Here is a 13,451-nt window from a genome sequence, read left to right on the forward strand (position 1 = left end):
GTCAGAAGGGACCATTATGATCATCTAGTCTGACCTCCTGCACAATGCAGGCCACAGAACTTCACCCACCACTCCTAAAAAAGACCTCACACCTATATCTGTGCTATTGAAGTCCTCAAATTGTAGTTTGAAGACCTCAAGGAGCAGAGAATCCTCCAGCAAGTGACCCATGCCCCATGCTACAGAGGAAGGCGAAAAACCTCCAGGGCCTTCCAATCTGCCCTGGAGGAAAATTCCTTCCCGACCCCTTGCAAGCTTCCTGCTCCAATCCCAGCAGGGCCTGAACCTGCCAGGAAAAGCCTCTTGCTCGACAGTGGCAGCGGGACCTCCCTCTATTTGCTGCTCCCCACTCTCTGGGTGCTGCCACTGCTTCTCCCCCATCTGACTCTTATGGCAAGAGACCCTTAGGCCCCCACCCCATTCTGTGCCGTATGCCCAGACCCCAGCAGCAGCCCCCTCTGGATTCACCCACCCCAACCTCTTCCCAAAATGGTTCCCACAGCTCTGCTAGCCCTCTCCATGGCCTGGACCACTTCCTGGAGGGGGTGGCAGAGAAGCAGCACCCTGAGGCGCCCCCTTATGGGGGGGCAGTGTAGCTGTGAACAGGGCGCAGCGTGAAGCAGGAGCAGTGAAACCCAAATACAACATTGTGCACTATTGATGTTAGACATATTTAAGAGCCAGATGCTAATGTACCTTGCCTGGGACCCCCAGGGCCGGGGCTGAGACAGCGTGGCTAAGGGCTCTGCACTGGTCTCTTACCATGGCTGTGTCCCCATAGCTCTGCAGTCGGCCCAGTGGTGCAGATGGGGTCTGTCAGCGCCCGGGCTTCCTTCAGAGTGTGCTTGATCTCCATCACCTGCTTTCCAGTTACCAAGGGGTCCCGACCAATGTCTGGGGGAGAAAGAGCTGCCTGAGGAATGGTTCAAAGGGATAAGGCGCAAAGGGTGCTGAGGCAGCCAGCTCCCACTGAGAGTCAGTGGGGTTTGGGCGCCCACTTCCTTTTTGTGCCTTTGAATTTTCCCCCTAAATTGGGGGCCTGGCTCACACCGTGCCTGCAGCCATTCCAGTCTCTCCACATACAGTTCCTACTGTGCCTGGCCCAACTCGGAACCCCCCACTGTATATTCTATGAGCTACTGAGCAGTACTGCACCCATGAGCCAAGCGAAGGGTGGAATATTAGGGTGTTGGAATATTCACCATCCCATTCCTTACGCATCCTAATATCTTGTTTGGTTTCTGAACCGCGCCTACACACTGAGCAGAGGTTTCACACAGCTGCCTGCAGCAACCCCCAGGTCCCTGTCCCGAGTGAGTACAGTCCATTGAGAACCCAGCAATGTGAATGAAGAGTTCAGATCACTCCTCACCTCGCATTTGTCGCACTGGATTTCAACTGCCAATGAGTCATCAGTAAACATTGCCACCTCACTTCTCCAGATTATTCACAAATATGACAAACAGCACCAGACTTAGTATGGGGACCCTACTGCTTCCCTTGTGCCTTGAGGAACTCTAACCATTCCTTTCTACACTTTGCTTCTGTCTCAGCCCGTTTCTGACTTGTCACATCTACACACAACTAATTCATTTCCTTAATAACCTCTCGCGAGGGCCTTTGCCAAGGATTTTTGAAGGACTGGGTAAATGCTATCAGCTGGTTCTCCTGTCGCCCCTGCTTTGTTGTTGCCATGATTAGAGAATTGTAGTAGATGGCAAAGGCAGGATTTTTGTTCGCAGAAGCTGTGCTGGTTTATACCCAGCATGCCAATTTCACCCAGGTGGTTTGTTATTCTAATGAAACCAGTGTACTTTGCTCTGATGTGAGGCTTCGGGGCCTCTAATGCCCAGGATCACATCTAGAGCCTTTTGTAAAGAAAGATACAATGGCCATCCCCCTCCGTATTCACTGATTTTAACAAGAGATGGATTTTATTACTCTGATGCTCTTGGACACACTGTCTGGGCCTGGAGACTCATTGGCCTTTCATTTGTCTGTTTGTTCCATCTCCCCTTCCTTTGAATCCTTGATCAATGACTGCACCTCAACTTTACTACCTGGAACAAGTAGCTTCCAGCTTTAACTAAACAACTTCCGGTGCAATATTTACCCTCCAACACATCCTCCAGTACATGGGTCACTTTCTTTTCCTGCAGAATGTGCTTTTTCAGATACTTCATGAAGATCCCAGAACTGAACTCCCCATCCTGAACTTCATAGGCTTCTGCATCTTCACTCCTTCGAAGGCAAGCACATGACCCTCAGCTGCTTGCCACACAGACATGGCACAGGAGCACCCATAAACCCCAGAGACACACTTTGATTCAGGATTTCCTTTCTATTGGCCTAGTTATTGCTTTGGCCATATTAAGAGAGACCCTGGAAAGTCAGTTGCCAATTCTGGGGGAATAATACAGAATCCTTGCAAACTCAAGGGGCTGAAAAATTGGAGTATTATATGCTGCTCATTTGGATGAAGGAACATGAGCACCTGTATTTGCTTCAGAGTATTGGTCCTCTAATTATAAGGTTGCATTGAACTGATGGCCTTTCTGTAGTTTCTGTTGCTGTTTGCATTGTGAGCCACTGGGCGTATCTGCAGCATTTTAGTGCAATACAGAGGCTTGTTTTAATGAAAATTAAACTGCATTGTATTGTTTCAGGGGCAGAGTTATGACAGCTCAGCACATCTGAAAATCTCTTTCACAATGATCTCCTGGCCGTGGAAAAAGTTCTGTGACTCATGGGGTGCCCTGTGCACTGCCCCAGGGTGTGTCAATTGAATTATCCAATTGTAGCCCTGAAGGAGGTGCTGCCATCCAGAACAGCCAGCTCTGTATCTAACTATAGGATCCTTCAGCTCAGGCTGGATGTGTCCTGGCTTGTTGGCGAGAGACTCCATTACAAATACTCACTGATATTAGGCCACAAAAGGGTGCTACAATCTTAACTGTGGATCAGCCACAGCTGCCAGCACAGGGCTGTAGGGAGAGATGAGGGTACACATCAGGAAAGCCAGGGAGAAAGTGTGAGAACCAGAGATCTGAGACAGGCCCGGCCTGCACTAGGGATGTCCAGCGGCAGCAGTACTAGCTGGCAAATGGAGACAGGGCCGTTGCAGCTTCTGGCAGTCTCAGCACCTCCCCCTGTCACTGACACTTGATCTGATGGCCAGAGTTCCAGCCCTGCAGAAGCAAGAGCCTCAAGCCTCAAGCACAGCCACTGGGAATGCCAAAGGTCTCCAGTCACCAGCAATCAGCAGATACTTACGTGGCATAGCCATAAACCGTATTCCCCCAGGGCTCCAGCGGCTGCACCTGCGACAGCGCACACTGTGGGTTGTACCTAGAGATGAAAGGATGTAACAGGTGAACTGGGTGAAGGGGGATTTGCTTTCATACATGTACAGGATGGCCCCATCCCTGGGCACAAACAGAACCCATATATCCAACGCAATGATGTCTGCTGCGTGACAGCAATGCACTCGACAATTACATCAAACCCAATTTCTAAACACTTACCTACAAGGAAAGCCATGGAGGATGGTGTAGCAATGGCCACGGGGTCTTTTCAACAGCTGAGAGCTCCCCCAGCCCAGCCAGACTCTGGGCAATTTGTGCTGCTGGGGCTGAGCAAAGGGGAAAATGTCTGTCTGAAATCTGTAGAGCTGACTCCTTTGTGGAGCTGAGGGTGCAGCTGGAAAGGAGCCATCTGGGGCTCTGATCCTGGGACTGATTTTCCACCAGCATAGTGGAGAGCTGCATCAGGACTCATAACAGCTCATACACTGGTTCATACTGCCCCCACGGGACTACTACACTGGAGAGGATTGCTGGAGCACACAGCTCTTCCCTTCCCCAGGGAGCTGGCTAGGCCAGCCAGCCCTCTGCAATGTCAGAGGAATCCCCCACTGCCCTGTTAGGGCAGCTTTAGTGAAGAGTGGCCTTGCTGTGGCCAAGGAGTTGGCCCATAATTTCCAAGATCAGGTAAAGGGTGTCAGGGCTGATTTGGTGTGAAAGGCTTGACTTCCACCACAAAATACCTGAGAGATCCTTTGTGCATGGCCTTAGTCACTGGGTCTGCATAGGAGGTGGCTATCTGCAGCCTACCGGGGAAGAATCAGCTTTGCACAATATCTCTGGGCACTGAAGATACCTGGGCATAGGGAGGGCCAGAGTCTCTCTCATTTACACCAGGTTTACACCAGTGCAGCGGAGTCACTCCCAGTTTGCACATGTGGAACTGAGGTCAAAGCCAGGCCCAGAGTATCGTCCGCAGCAGTGTTATCTGCTCCGTTGTGGTCTGGCCTGCTGAGGAGGAAGTACAGGATGTCCCTGTTTCACAGAGTCAGCAGCAGATAGCAGGCTGTTTGTTTATAACTTGTGACCAGGAACCAGGGGGCCACTGGATGGCAATGTTTGTCTGGCTTGCACCTACCTTTCAAACACACCCAGAAGTCACAATGACAGGCATGAGGTACGTTTCTAAATAAAATCAATGAATGAATAGATTTATCTGCCCTCAGCTGCTCCAGACAAACACATGAGCAGCTAGAGGATTCCAGACACGAGGAACAACAAGACGTCATATCCCAGAATAGGCTAGAGCCCTCACTGGCCCCACACAGCGCGCAATGTGCATCTAATCCGTGGGCTACGCTCAGCTGCTTTGGTGCAGACACACACACACAGCGACAGAACAGCCAGCCTAGCACAAGGAGTGGAAAAATCGGTTCGGGTTTGTTTGCCTTGACTGAGGTCAAGGCTCAGCTGGAACATGTTTTCAGAGCATGATGGAGCAGAGACATCCTTGGCAATGGAAATGATGAGCAGGGTTAGCGCCCAGACACTGGGCCTGATTCTCATCTCATTTACATCACTGTAGCTCACTGGGTTCAATTATTTACGTGCCATGTAGGTGGGAGGAGATTTATGTCCATTTGTCTTAGGCGACATGCCCTAGAAATGCCAACAAGACAATAAGCTTGATTGTGTAAACCAGGAGCAATTCCACTGAATTCAATGACGTGATACCTGTGTAAAGCAGGTGCAAGTACAACTGGAATCTGGGACAAGGTAGCCCAATAATGACAGCCCCAGACACAGATCACTTTGTCCTGGTCCTCATAGTCCCAAGATCCCAAAGTGCTCAGACATCTCAGTGATGCGTACAGGCTAAAAACCTAAATAGAACAGAAAATGGGAACAGCATCTACCAAATGGCTAGTTTTAATGCACTATGTATGGTGCTGCTACGCATAGGAGGAGGGCTTCAGCTTCAAAAACGTTGCAGAAATCCAATGTGTGAGCAAGTAAGGGAGGCAGGGTGGGGGCCCACTCCTTAGTTTCTGTCCTGGGCTCCAGCGAGTCTAATGCTGGCCCTGCTAGGGAGCATGCTCAGTGCAGATGGAATGATCACAGATTTGAGCAACAAGCCTCTAACAAGCTCTACTTCAAATGTGCAAGTGGTGATTTTCTGCAGCTTACAACTTGGCCATATCTGGATAAATTTCCACGGAGACAACAAAAGACTCTTCTTTAACCCCAGGACCACTCCCTTGCCAAATTTCATGTTTCTGCTCCAAAACATGAAGGCACTAAAGCTCTTCACAGGTAATCAAGGGCCCCTACAAGTACGCATACCAATGGGACACTAATTTTTACATTTGCTGTATCAGGTCTCATGACTGGGGAAATTCACAGGTATTATCAGTGTGGGCACTGGTAATCCTGTTTTACCCTGTTCTGTTTCCTGTTTAATATAATTACTGTGTTGAAGATATTGTGTGTGCTTGTGTTATTTCTTGGGAGTTTCCAACTCTCTGGCAAGTAAGTGGAGGTTACGCTGTGGTTATAATTTTCCTCTGCCACAGTCCAGGGGAGGATGGTAGGGCTTGGGACACCCATGGGAGGACTACAGCTCCCCCCCCCCCCCCAGCACCTGCCCTCACAGAATGCTCAGGCAAGGGGTCTGCTCAAATGAGGCACTCTCCAACTTACTCTCCTGCTGAAGAGCGTTCATGCCAGAGGTGTCTGTGGGCCCCAATGGGCCTGGAGTTAAGCTCACTGTCATTATCTCTTAATTAAGGCCTTGATTCAGCATGGCAGTTGGGTGTGCGTAGCTTTAGTCACATGAACAGAGCCTTAGAAGCCAATGGCCACCTCTCACACCATGAACTTTAGGCCTGTGCCAAAGGAGCCAGCTGAACTGAGCCAAAGTCAGGGGTTCTTTCCCTGTCTCCCCTCTGGGTCGTGAAAGCAACTACTGCTAACCCCACTGTCCTTGGGAGGTGGGGGAAAGGAACAGAACCTACCATTTCCTGCAGGTGTCCAGCAGGATGAGGTTGAGGGCTGTCTGCCTCTGCTGCATCTTCTGGAGGATCCTCTGCACGCTGATGCAGTTCTCGGGGGCGTAGGGCTGTGGGGCATCAATGGGGACCATGTAGTTTCTCCCAGAATGTTCATATCCATGCCCAGCATAGTAGAATATGGCTGCAAACCATGGACAAGAGAGGGAGAGTTATGGGAAGAGGCCAGGCTTTGCGCCGAGAGGCATGGAAAACACAGGGTGCTGTTTGTTACCAGGGCAACTGCTCCAATGTCCAGCACGCCTCCCTTCCCCCACCATATAGCAGATGTGTTACACCACAGCCCGTTCCCCTCCTCATGGGATCCTGTATCGTCTCAGAGCAGGTGTGTAACATCCCAGCCCACCTCCTCCTTCCGGGCACTATGACACCTCAGAGCAGGTGTGTTACACCACAGCCCATCCCCTGGTCCTGGGTGCTACAAAACCACAGAGCAGGCGTGTGGCACCACATCCCACCTCCTCCTCCTGGGTGCTGCGACACCTCAGAATGGGTATGTGGCAACACAACTCACCCCCCTCCTCACAGGTTCTGTGAGGCCTCAAAGCAGGTGTGTTGTTCCCCCCATTCATGGTGGGGACACCTCACTATGCAGGCAATAACCTGGCCGTCATTTGATTGTCGGTCTAACCTAATCTGCTCCCCCACCATCACCTGGCCAGTAGTCCTAAGTCCTACAACTCTGAGAGAAGCCCTTTCTAGTATCAGCCTAAACCTGTCCTCCTCACAGCCTCTGCTGACATATAGAATCACAGAATTAAGGGACCATTATGATCATCTAGTCTGACCTTCTGCACAACGCAGGCCACAGAATCTCACCCATCCACTCCTGTAACAAACCCCTAACTTATGTCTGAGCTATTGAAGTCCTCAAATTGTGGTTTAAAGACTTCAAGATGCAGAGAATCCTCCAGCAAGTGACCCGTGCCACACGCTGCAGAAGGAGGCGAAAAACCCCCAGGGCCTCTGCCAATCTGCCCTGGGCAAAATTCCTTCCTGACCCCAAATATGGCGATCAGCTAAACCCTAAGCATGTGGGCAAGACTCACCAGCCAGACACCCAGGAAAGAATTATCTGTGGTAACTCAGATCCCACCCCATCTAACATCCCATCACAGGCCATTGAGCATATCTACTACTAGTAGTCGAAGATCAATTAATTGCCAAAATTAGACCTTCATCATGGCTCCTCCTGACTGGACAAATCCATCCATGGATTTCAGCTCCCTACTGGGGACCTGAGCACCTGAAAGCAGTCACCTCTCATCACTTCATTCCTCAGTTCAGTAGAACTTCTGGAGCTGCAGGGGTGGGGCTGGAGTAGCCGCACCTGGGAATCAGGGAGCTGTAACCAGTTCATGCATGGCGCCTTCCTCACCTCTTGTGCTGAGTGGATCTTGGTGGAGGAGAGAAACTAGCACATCAGCTCTTCTAACCTTTGCCTTTAAGTGAGGGTCACTGTATCATGCAGCAAATTGGAACTAAATTAATTTTGCATCCTTAATGTTTCTTTAATACAGCTCTGTGTATCTGATAATAGTCAGCACTGCCAACAGTTATGGTTGCCCAACACTTCCCATGATAAGAACCTGTTTTCAGTTGCTTATAACTTTGCCAATAACTGGGCTAAAATATTCCATGCCAAGTGTTTGCTTCAAGCTGAATATTTCCGGGAAGATTCAGCTAAAATGGTTCAGCTGTTTCTGAGAATGAGGCTGCAGAAAAATACATTGTTTTCCCCACATTAAAAAAAATGATTACAACCATTTCATTGAGGAGTTCTAGCAGCTCTCTGCTTTGGAGCAGGGCCTTGACATTTGGCACATGGTCACCTTGGTGTTAGGGAGGTGCTGTTTGCTGCCCTCATGAGAATCTACCCACATTTGTTTAGTTTAAGTGTCTGAAAAATCAGTTTGCACGTACCAAAGATTCTGTCTGCCTGGAAGATAGATTCGTAGATTCCAAGGCCAGAAGGGACTGTTGTGATCACCTAGTCTGCCCTCCTGCATAGCACAGGCCAGAGAACTTCCCCAAGTAATCCTAGCTCATACTCCAGCCTGTCACAGCGTCTACATGCCAACCAGATGGCAAATGCCCCTTCCTCACAGAGCGACTGAGACGGTGCCATGCCGGGGCTGAGCTGGACTTTCCCTACAATTGCTCCTCCCAGCTTGCGGGGAGGGGGTGGGTGCTGTGACAGAAGGCACTACAACTGAGAGCAGAGAGACCACTTCCTATCCTCTCAGTGCTCTGCCTGCTGGCCCCCAGGCAGCAGGGAGGAGGAGGAAGTCCTCTGACTTAAACACAAGAGGAGTGAGGTCAGGGGGAGGTGAGGAGGGGGAACAGTTGCAGCAATGGAGGGAGGGCAGAAACAAGCTGGGGAAAGAGGAGGGTTAGAAGCTGGAGCTGGAGGGTGGGGAGGGAGCAGTGGGGATGGTGGAATAGGGCCAGAAAGGGAGAGGAAGAGGCTGGAGATGCAGGGGCAGAAGGGTCTGTAACCATGCAGGGTTGCCAACAATTTTGTATTATAAGGGTTGGCCCTTATTTAAATAAAAACATTGCCTGGCCTGTACTAAATTGGTTTGGGATGCCTTTTATCCCACATTTCCACCAGGGGTGTAATGCTGCCAGAGTGGTCTGGAGCATTGTTCTGGCACCTGAACCCCTGACAGAGTGGGGCTCGAGCACGTCTCTTTGCAAAGTGCTGCCAGTTGGCCACTTGACCTGGCACATGGGATTGCAATGCCACTCAGATTTGGCCCAGCTCCCCCTCCAGCTCTAGGCCCTGCTGAAAGTTGCACACCTCCCCCCATTGAAATCTGAACTGGTGCCCCTACTGGTTGCAGCGAAGCCTTCTCTAGGTGTACCTTCCAAGTCCACACCCATTCTTGCAGTCCCTACCCCGGCAGCGCATGGCACTGCAGCAGCTGGAAACCAGCAACTGCAGCTGCTGACTCAGTTTGCGCCCCATACAGAATGTGAACAGGACCCACAATGGCTGCCCAGCCCAGTACCTGAGGCCCTGAGTTCTCTGCAGCGCCAGAGCTAGAGAGAGAGATCCCCTAGGACGGACAAGGGAGGAGAAGAACTCACCCCTAAGGTTCAAGTTAAGACTGGGGACAGCTGAGGTCTGTCCTGTATTTCTGAAATACAGCAACTCCTAGCTTAACGTTGCAGTTATGTTCCTGAAAAATGCAACTTTAAGGGAAATGATGTTAAGCGAATCCCATTTCCCCATAAGAATTAATGTAAATAGAGGGGGTTAGGTTTTTATACACACACACACACACACACACACACACACACACAGAGTATAAGTTTTAAACAAACAATTTAATACTGTACACAGCAATGATGATTGTGAAGCTTGGTTGAGGTGGTGGAGTCAGAGGGTGGGATGCCTTACTGCTAAACGATGAACTAGCACTCAGCTGAGCCCTCAAGGGTTAACACATTGTTGTAAATGTAGCCTCACACTCTACAAGGCAGCACAAATGGAGGGAGGGGAGACAGCATGGCAGAGAGAGACAGAGACACACACTGTGTGTGTGTGTGTGTGAGAGAGAGAGAGACGCATTGCCCCTTTAAGTACGCTGACTGCACTCTAAGTACATTGCCTTTTTAAGTAGATCAGCAAGTTGAGACAGCAGCTGCTGCCCGCAAGCTCCCTCCATCCTGAGCCCTGTCGTGTCCCCCCCGCTTTATGGAGATGGGGTAAGCGGGGAGCAGGAGCAGTGGGAGCGGGACACCCTGACATTAGCCCCTTCTTCTCCCCCCCCCGCGCACAGCAAGCAGGAGGCTCCCTGGAGCAGCTCCAAGGCAGAGGGCAGGAGCAGCACAAGGCAGTGCGGGGAGGGACAGCTGAACTGCCGGCAACTGATAGCCTGCTGGGTGGCTGCTGCACAGGGAACTTAGGGGAGCTGATGTGGGGCTGCCAGTCCACCTTGGTTCCAAGCGCCCACCACTGGCTCCAATGGGCTGCTCTTCCTGCAAGCAGTGGACAAAGCAGGTGGCTGCCAAACAACGTTATAAGGGATCATTGCGCAACTTTAAACAAGCATGTTCCCTAATTGATCAGCAAGTAACAATGTTAACCGGGATGACTTTAAATGAGGAGTTACTGTACAATGTTGTCAACCGTATTAACCACTATAGAACACTGCACTAACTGGAACTGAACCTATTAGTCCTGAGTCTCAGCATATAGCTGTGAAGCCCACCAGCAAAACATGTCTTCACCCCTCTCCAGTGGCTGCTCCACAGAAAAGATAAAAGCCTTCTACTGCTCCCAGTTACTCCATTAGCTCTAGTGAAGGAGAACTGTGCTTTGGATCTCAAGATCCTAACCCTGCTGATGACCCAGTGAGAGGGTCAGCATCGTTCCACGGGCTGGCATTTTTGTTTTCAATTTTTACGTTTCTAAAAAACGTAGACAATTATATAAAAAACTGTGTTAAAAGAACATTATTAAAGTTTGGCAAGTCAAACACTCAAAAGCTAGGAAATGCCAGAATTAAGCTTGCCTGTGTAACTTTAATTCACCTCCCCTGTGCATATGCATGATGGTATAGTCTATAATTACACACTCACATACAATTTTTTCCATAGGACCCCTGCACCATTTTTCCTCATTCCCACTGCCACTGTTGTCTATAGGACCCTGCCTCAGTTGTTGCTGAAGTTGAAAGGTGCGTAGTGAATGAGGCAGGGGACTGCAGAAAGGATGAGCTCGTAGTTAGGACAGTTGAATGCTGCCCTGGAGAATTGGATTCTATTGCCACCTGTCCCCACAGAATTCCTACCTGGTGCCAGGCAAGTCACTTAAACCACAATTTTCACAGGTGGCCTCTGTGTGTTTCTCATTTTCTGGGTACCCAACTTGAGACACTGGTGGTTTGATTTGTAGAGGTATCAAACACTCACAACTGTAACTGAAGTCAATGTGAGTTGTGCAATGATTATGTGAAGTGATATAAAATGCTACATAAGGCTGTAGGCTTCTCAAATTCGGCACCCAAAATTAGTTGACAATTTTTTCCTTTAATTTCTGTGCTTCAGTTCCTCATGTATAAAATGGGGATAATACCAGTCCCTCACTTCACAGGAGTGTTGTGAAGATAAATGCATTATGTTTGTAAAGAATTCAGAGACCATGAGAGCACCACAGGATAGCCCATGAGGAAACGAATAATTCTGTATGCAGTACTTGTGGCACCTTAGAGACTAACCAATTTATTTGAGCATTATTTAGTCTCTAAGGTGCCACAAGTCCTCCTTTTCTTTTTGCGAATACAGACTAACACGGCTGCTACTCTGAAATCTGTATGCAGTGCAAGCTTTGGATTGGGTGCAGTAAATAAGGAAGGGGCCCACAAACTGAATATGAGGTTAAACAGAGATATTGAATTATCCATTCAGTAAGCACCGTCCATCCTGTGCACTGAATGAGGCAGGGGTGCTGTGGAAAACATAGTACATGATCATGTAATTAAAGACTGTACCACAATGCATATGTACAAGGGATGAATTAAATTTTCACAGGCAACCTGGACTCTGCCACTTCCTAACTTCTGAGTGCTTGCTTTTGCAACCTTAACATTAATGTGTTTTAATATAATATATAAATATAAACTACATTAAAATAATGGTATTAAAGTTGCAAAATCAGCCTTATGCCAGATTTATAAGCAGCTGTAATTTAGCCCCCTTGTGTGTATGCATTATGTGAGGCAGATATGCCTGCCTATAAAAATTGAACCCCAAAATTGTGAGTTTAGAAAGAAAATACCTTTTTACTCTACCCAAGTTAAAGACTACCCTTTCGCCCAGATTTTGTGTGGCAAACAAATGCTGTTCAAAGATGAGCTGCTGAGTACCAAAATATAAAGGGGAAGCTACAAGCATCTGTTTGTAAAACAGGAACTGCCCCTCTCTGGCCACAGCTGAGTATATGTGTGCGTGGTGCATTCCTGTATTATCACTTACAACATTTTGCTATCTTTGTATTTCTGAAATTATCTTTGAGTTGGGACTTTTTTTATGAGGGCTGAGATAACGCCTATGGACTGGGCAATGACCTCAAACATCTCAAAATACCTACACACCTGCTGATTGACTGACTGATGGTAGATTTTTGGTCTGTGGATTTTCCAAGCCCAGAGTTACTGGAATGAGGGGTTTCAGAGTAACAGCCGTGTTAGTCTGTATTCGCAAAAAGAAAAGGAGTACTTATGGCACCTTAGAGACTAACCAATTTATTAGAGCATGAGCTTTCGTGAGCTACAGCTCACTTCATCGGATGCATACTGTGGAAAATACAGAAGATGTTTTTATACACACAAATCATGAAAAAATGGGTGTTTATCACTACAAAGGTTTTCTCTCCCCCCACCCCACTCTCCTGCTGGTAATAGCTTATGTAAAGTGATCACTCTCCTTACAATGTGTATGATAATCAAGGTGGGCCATTTCCAGCACAAATCCAGGCTTTCTCCCCCCACAACCCCCCAAACAAACCCACTCTCCTGTTGGTAATAGCTTATCTAAAGTGACCACTCTCCTTACAGATGTGTATGATAATCAAGGTGGGCCATTTCCAGCACAAATCCAGGGTTTAACAGGAACATCTGAGGAAGGGGGGGGGTTAGGAAAACAAGGGGAAGTAGGTTACCTTGCATAATGACTTAGCCACTCCCAGTCTCTATTCAAGCCTAAGTTAACTGTATCCAATTTGCAAATGAATTCCAATTCAGCAGTCTCTTGCTGGAGTCTGGATTTGAAGTTTTTCTGTTGTAATATCGCAACTTTCATGTCTGTAATCGCATGACCAGAGAGATTGAAGTGTTCTCCGACTGGTTTATGAATGTTATAATTCTTGATATCTGATTTGTGTCCATTTATTCTTTTACGTAGAGACTGTCCAGTTTGACCAATGTACATGGCAGAGGGGCATTGCTGGCACATGATGGCATATATCACATTGGTAGATGTGCAGGTGAACGAGCCTCTGATAGTGTGGCTGATGTTATTAGGCCCTGTGATGGTGTCCCCTGAATAGATATGTGGGCACAGTTGGCAACGG

At 48.6% G+C, this 13,451-nt stretch overlaps 1 protein-coding gene across 1 annotated transcript in view; it reads right to left on the reverse strand.

The window, feature by feature from the left end:
- The window catches only part of LOC140918547 (mucosa-associated lymphoid tissue lymphoma translocation protein 1-like), a 69,104-nt gene that overhangs the window by 26,000 nt on the left and 29,653 nt on the right, over window positions 1–13,451 (reverse strand). The window contains exons 9-12 of the mRNA XM_073363254.1: window positions 6,317–6,494; window positions 3,274–3,348; window positions 2,114–2,241; window positions 763–894 (exon numbers count right to left, since the gene is read on the reverse strand). Coding sequence (XP_073219355.1) covers window positions 763–894; window positions 2,114–2,241; window positions 3,274–3,348; window positions 6,317–6,494 — 513 coding nt within the window. The remainder of the gene's footprint in view (window positions 1–762; window positions 895–2,113; window positions 2,242–3,273; window positions 3,349–6,316; window positions 6,495–13,451) is intronic.

This window comes from Lepidochelys kempii, chromosome 10 (genome assembly GCF_965140265.1).
Source record: "Lepidochelys kempii isolate rLepKem1 chromosome 10, rLepKem1.hap2, whole genome shotgun sequence".
Taxonomy (NCBI): Eukaryota; Metazoa; Chordata; order Testudines; family Cheloniidae; genus Lepidochelys; species Lepidochelys kempii.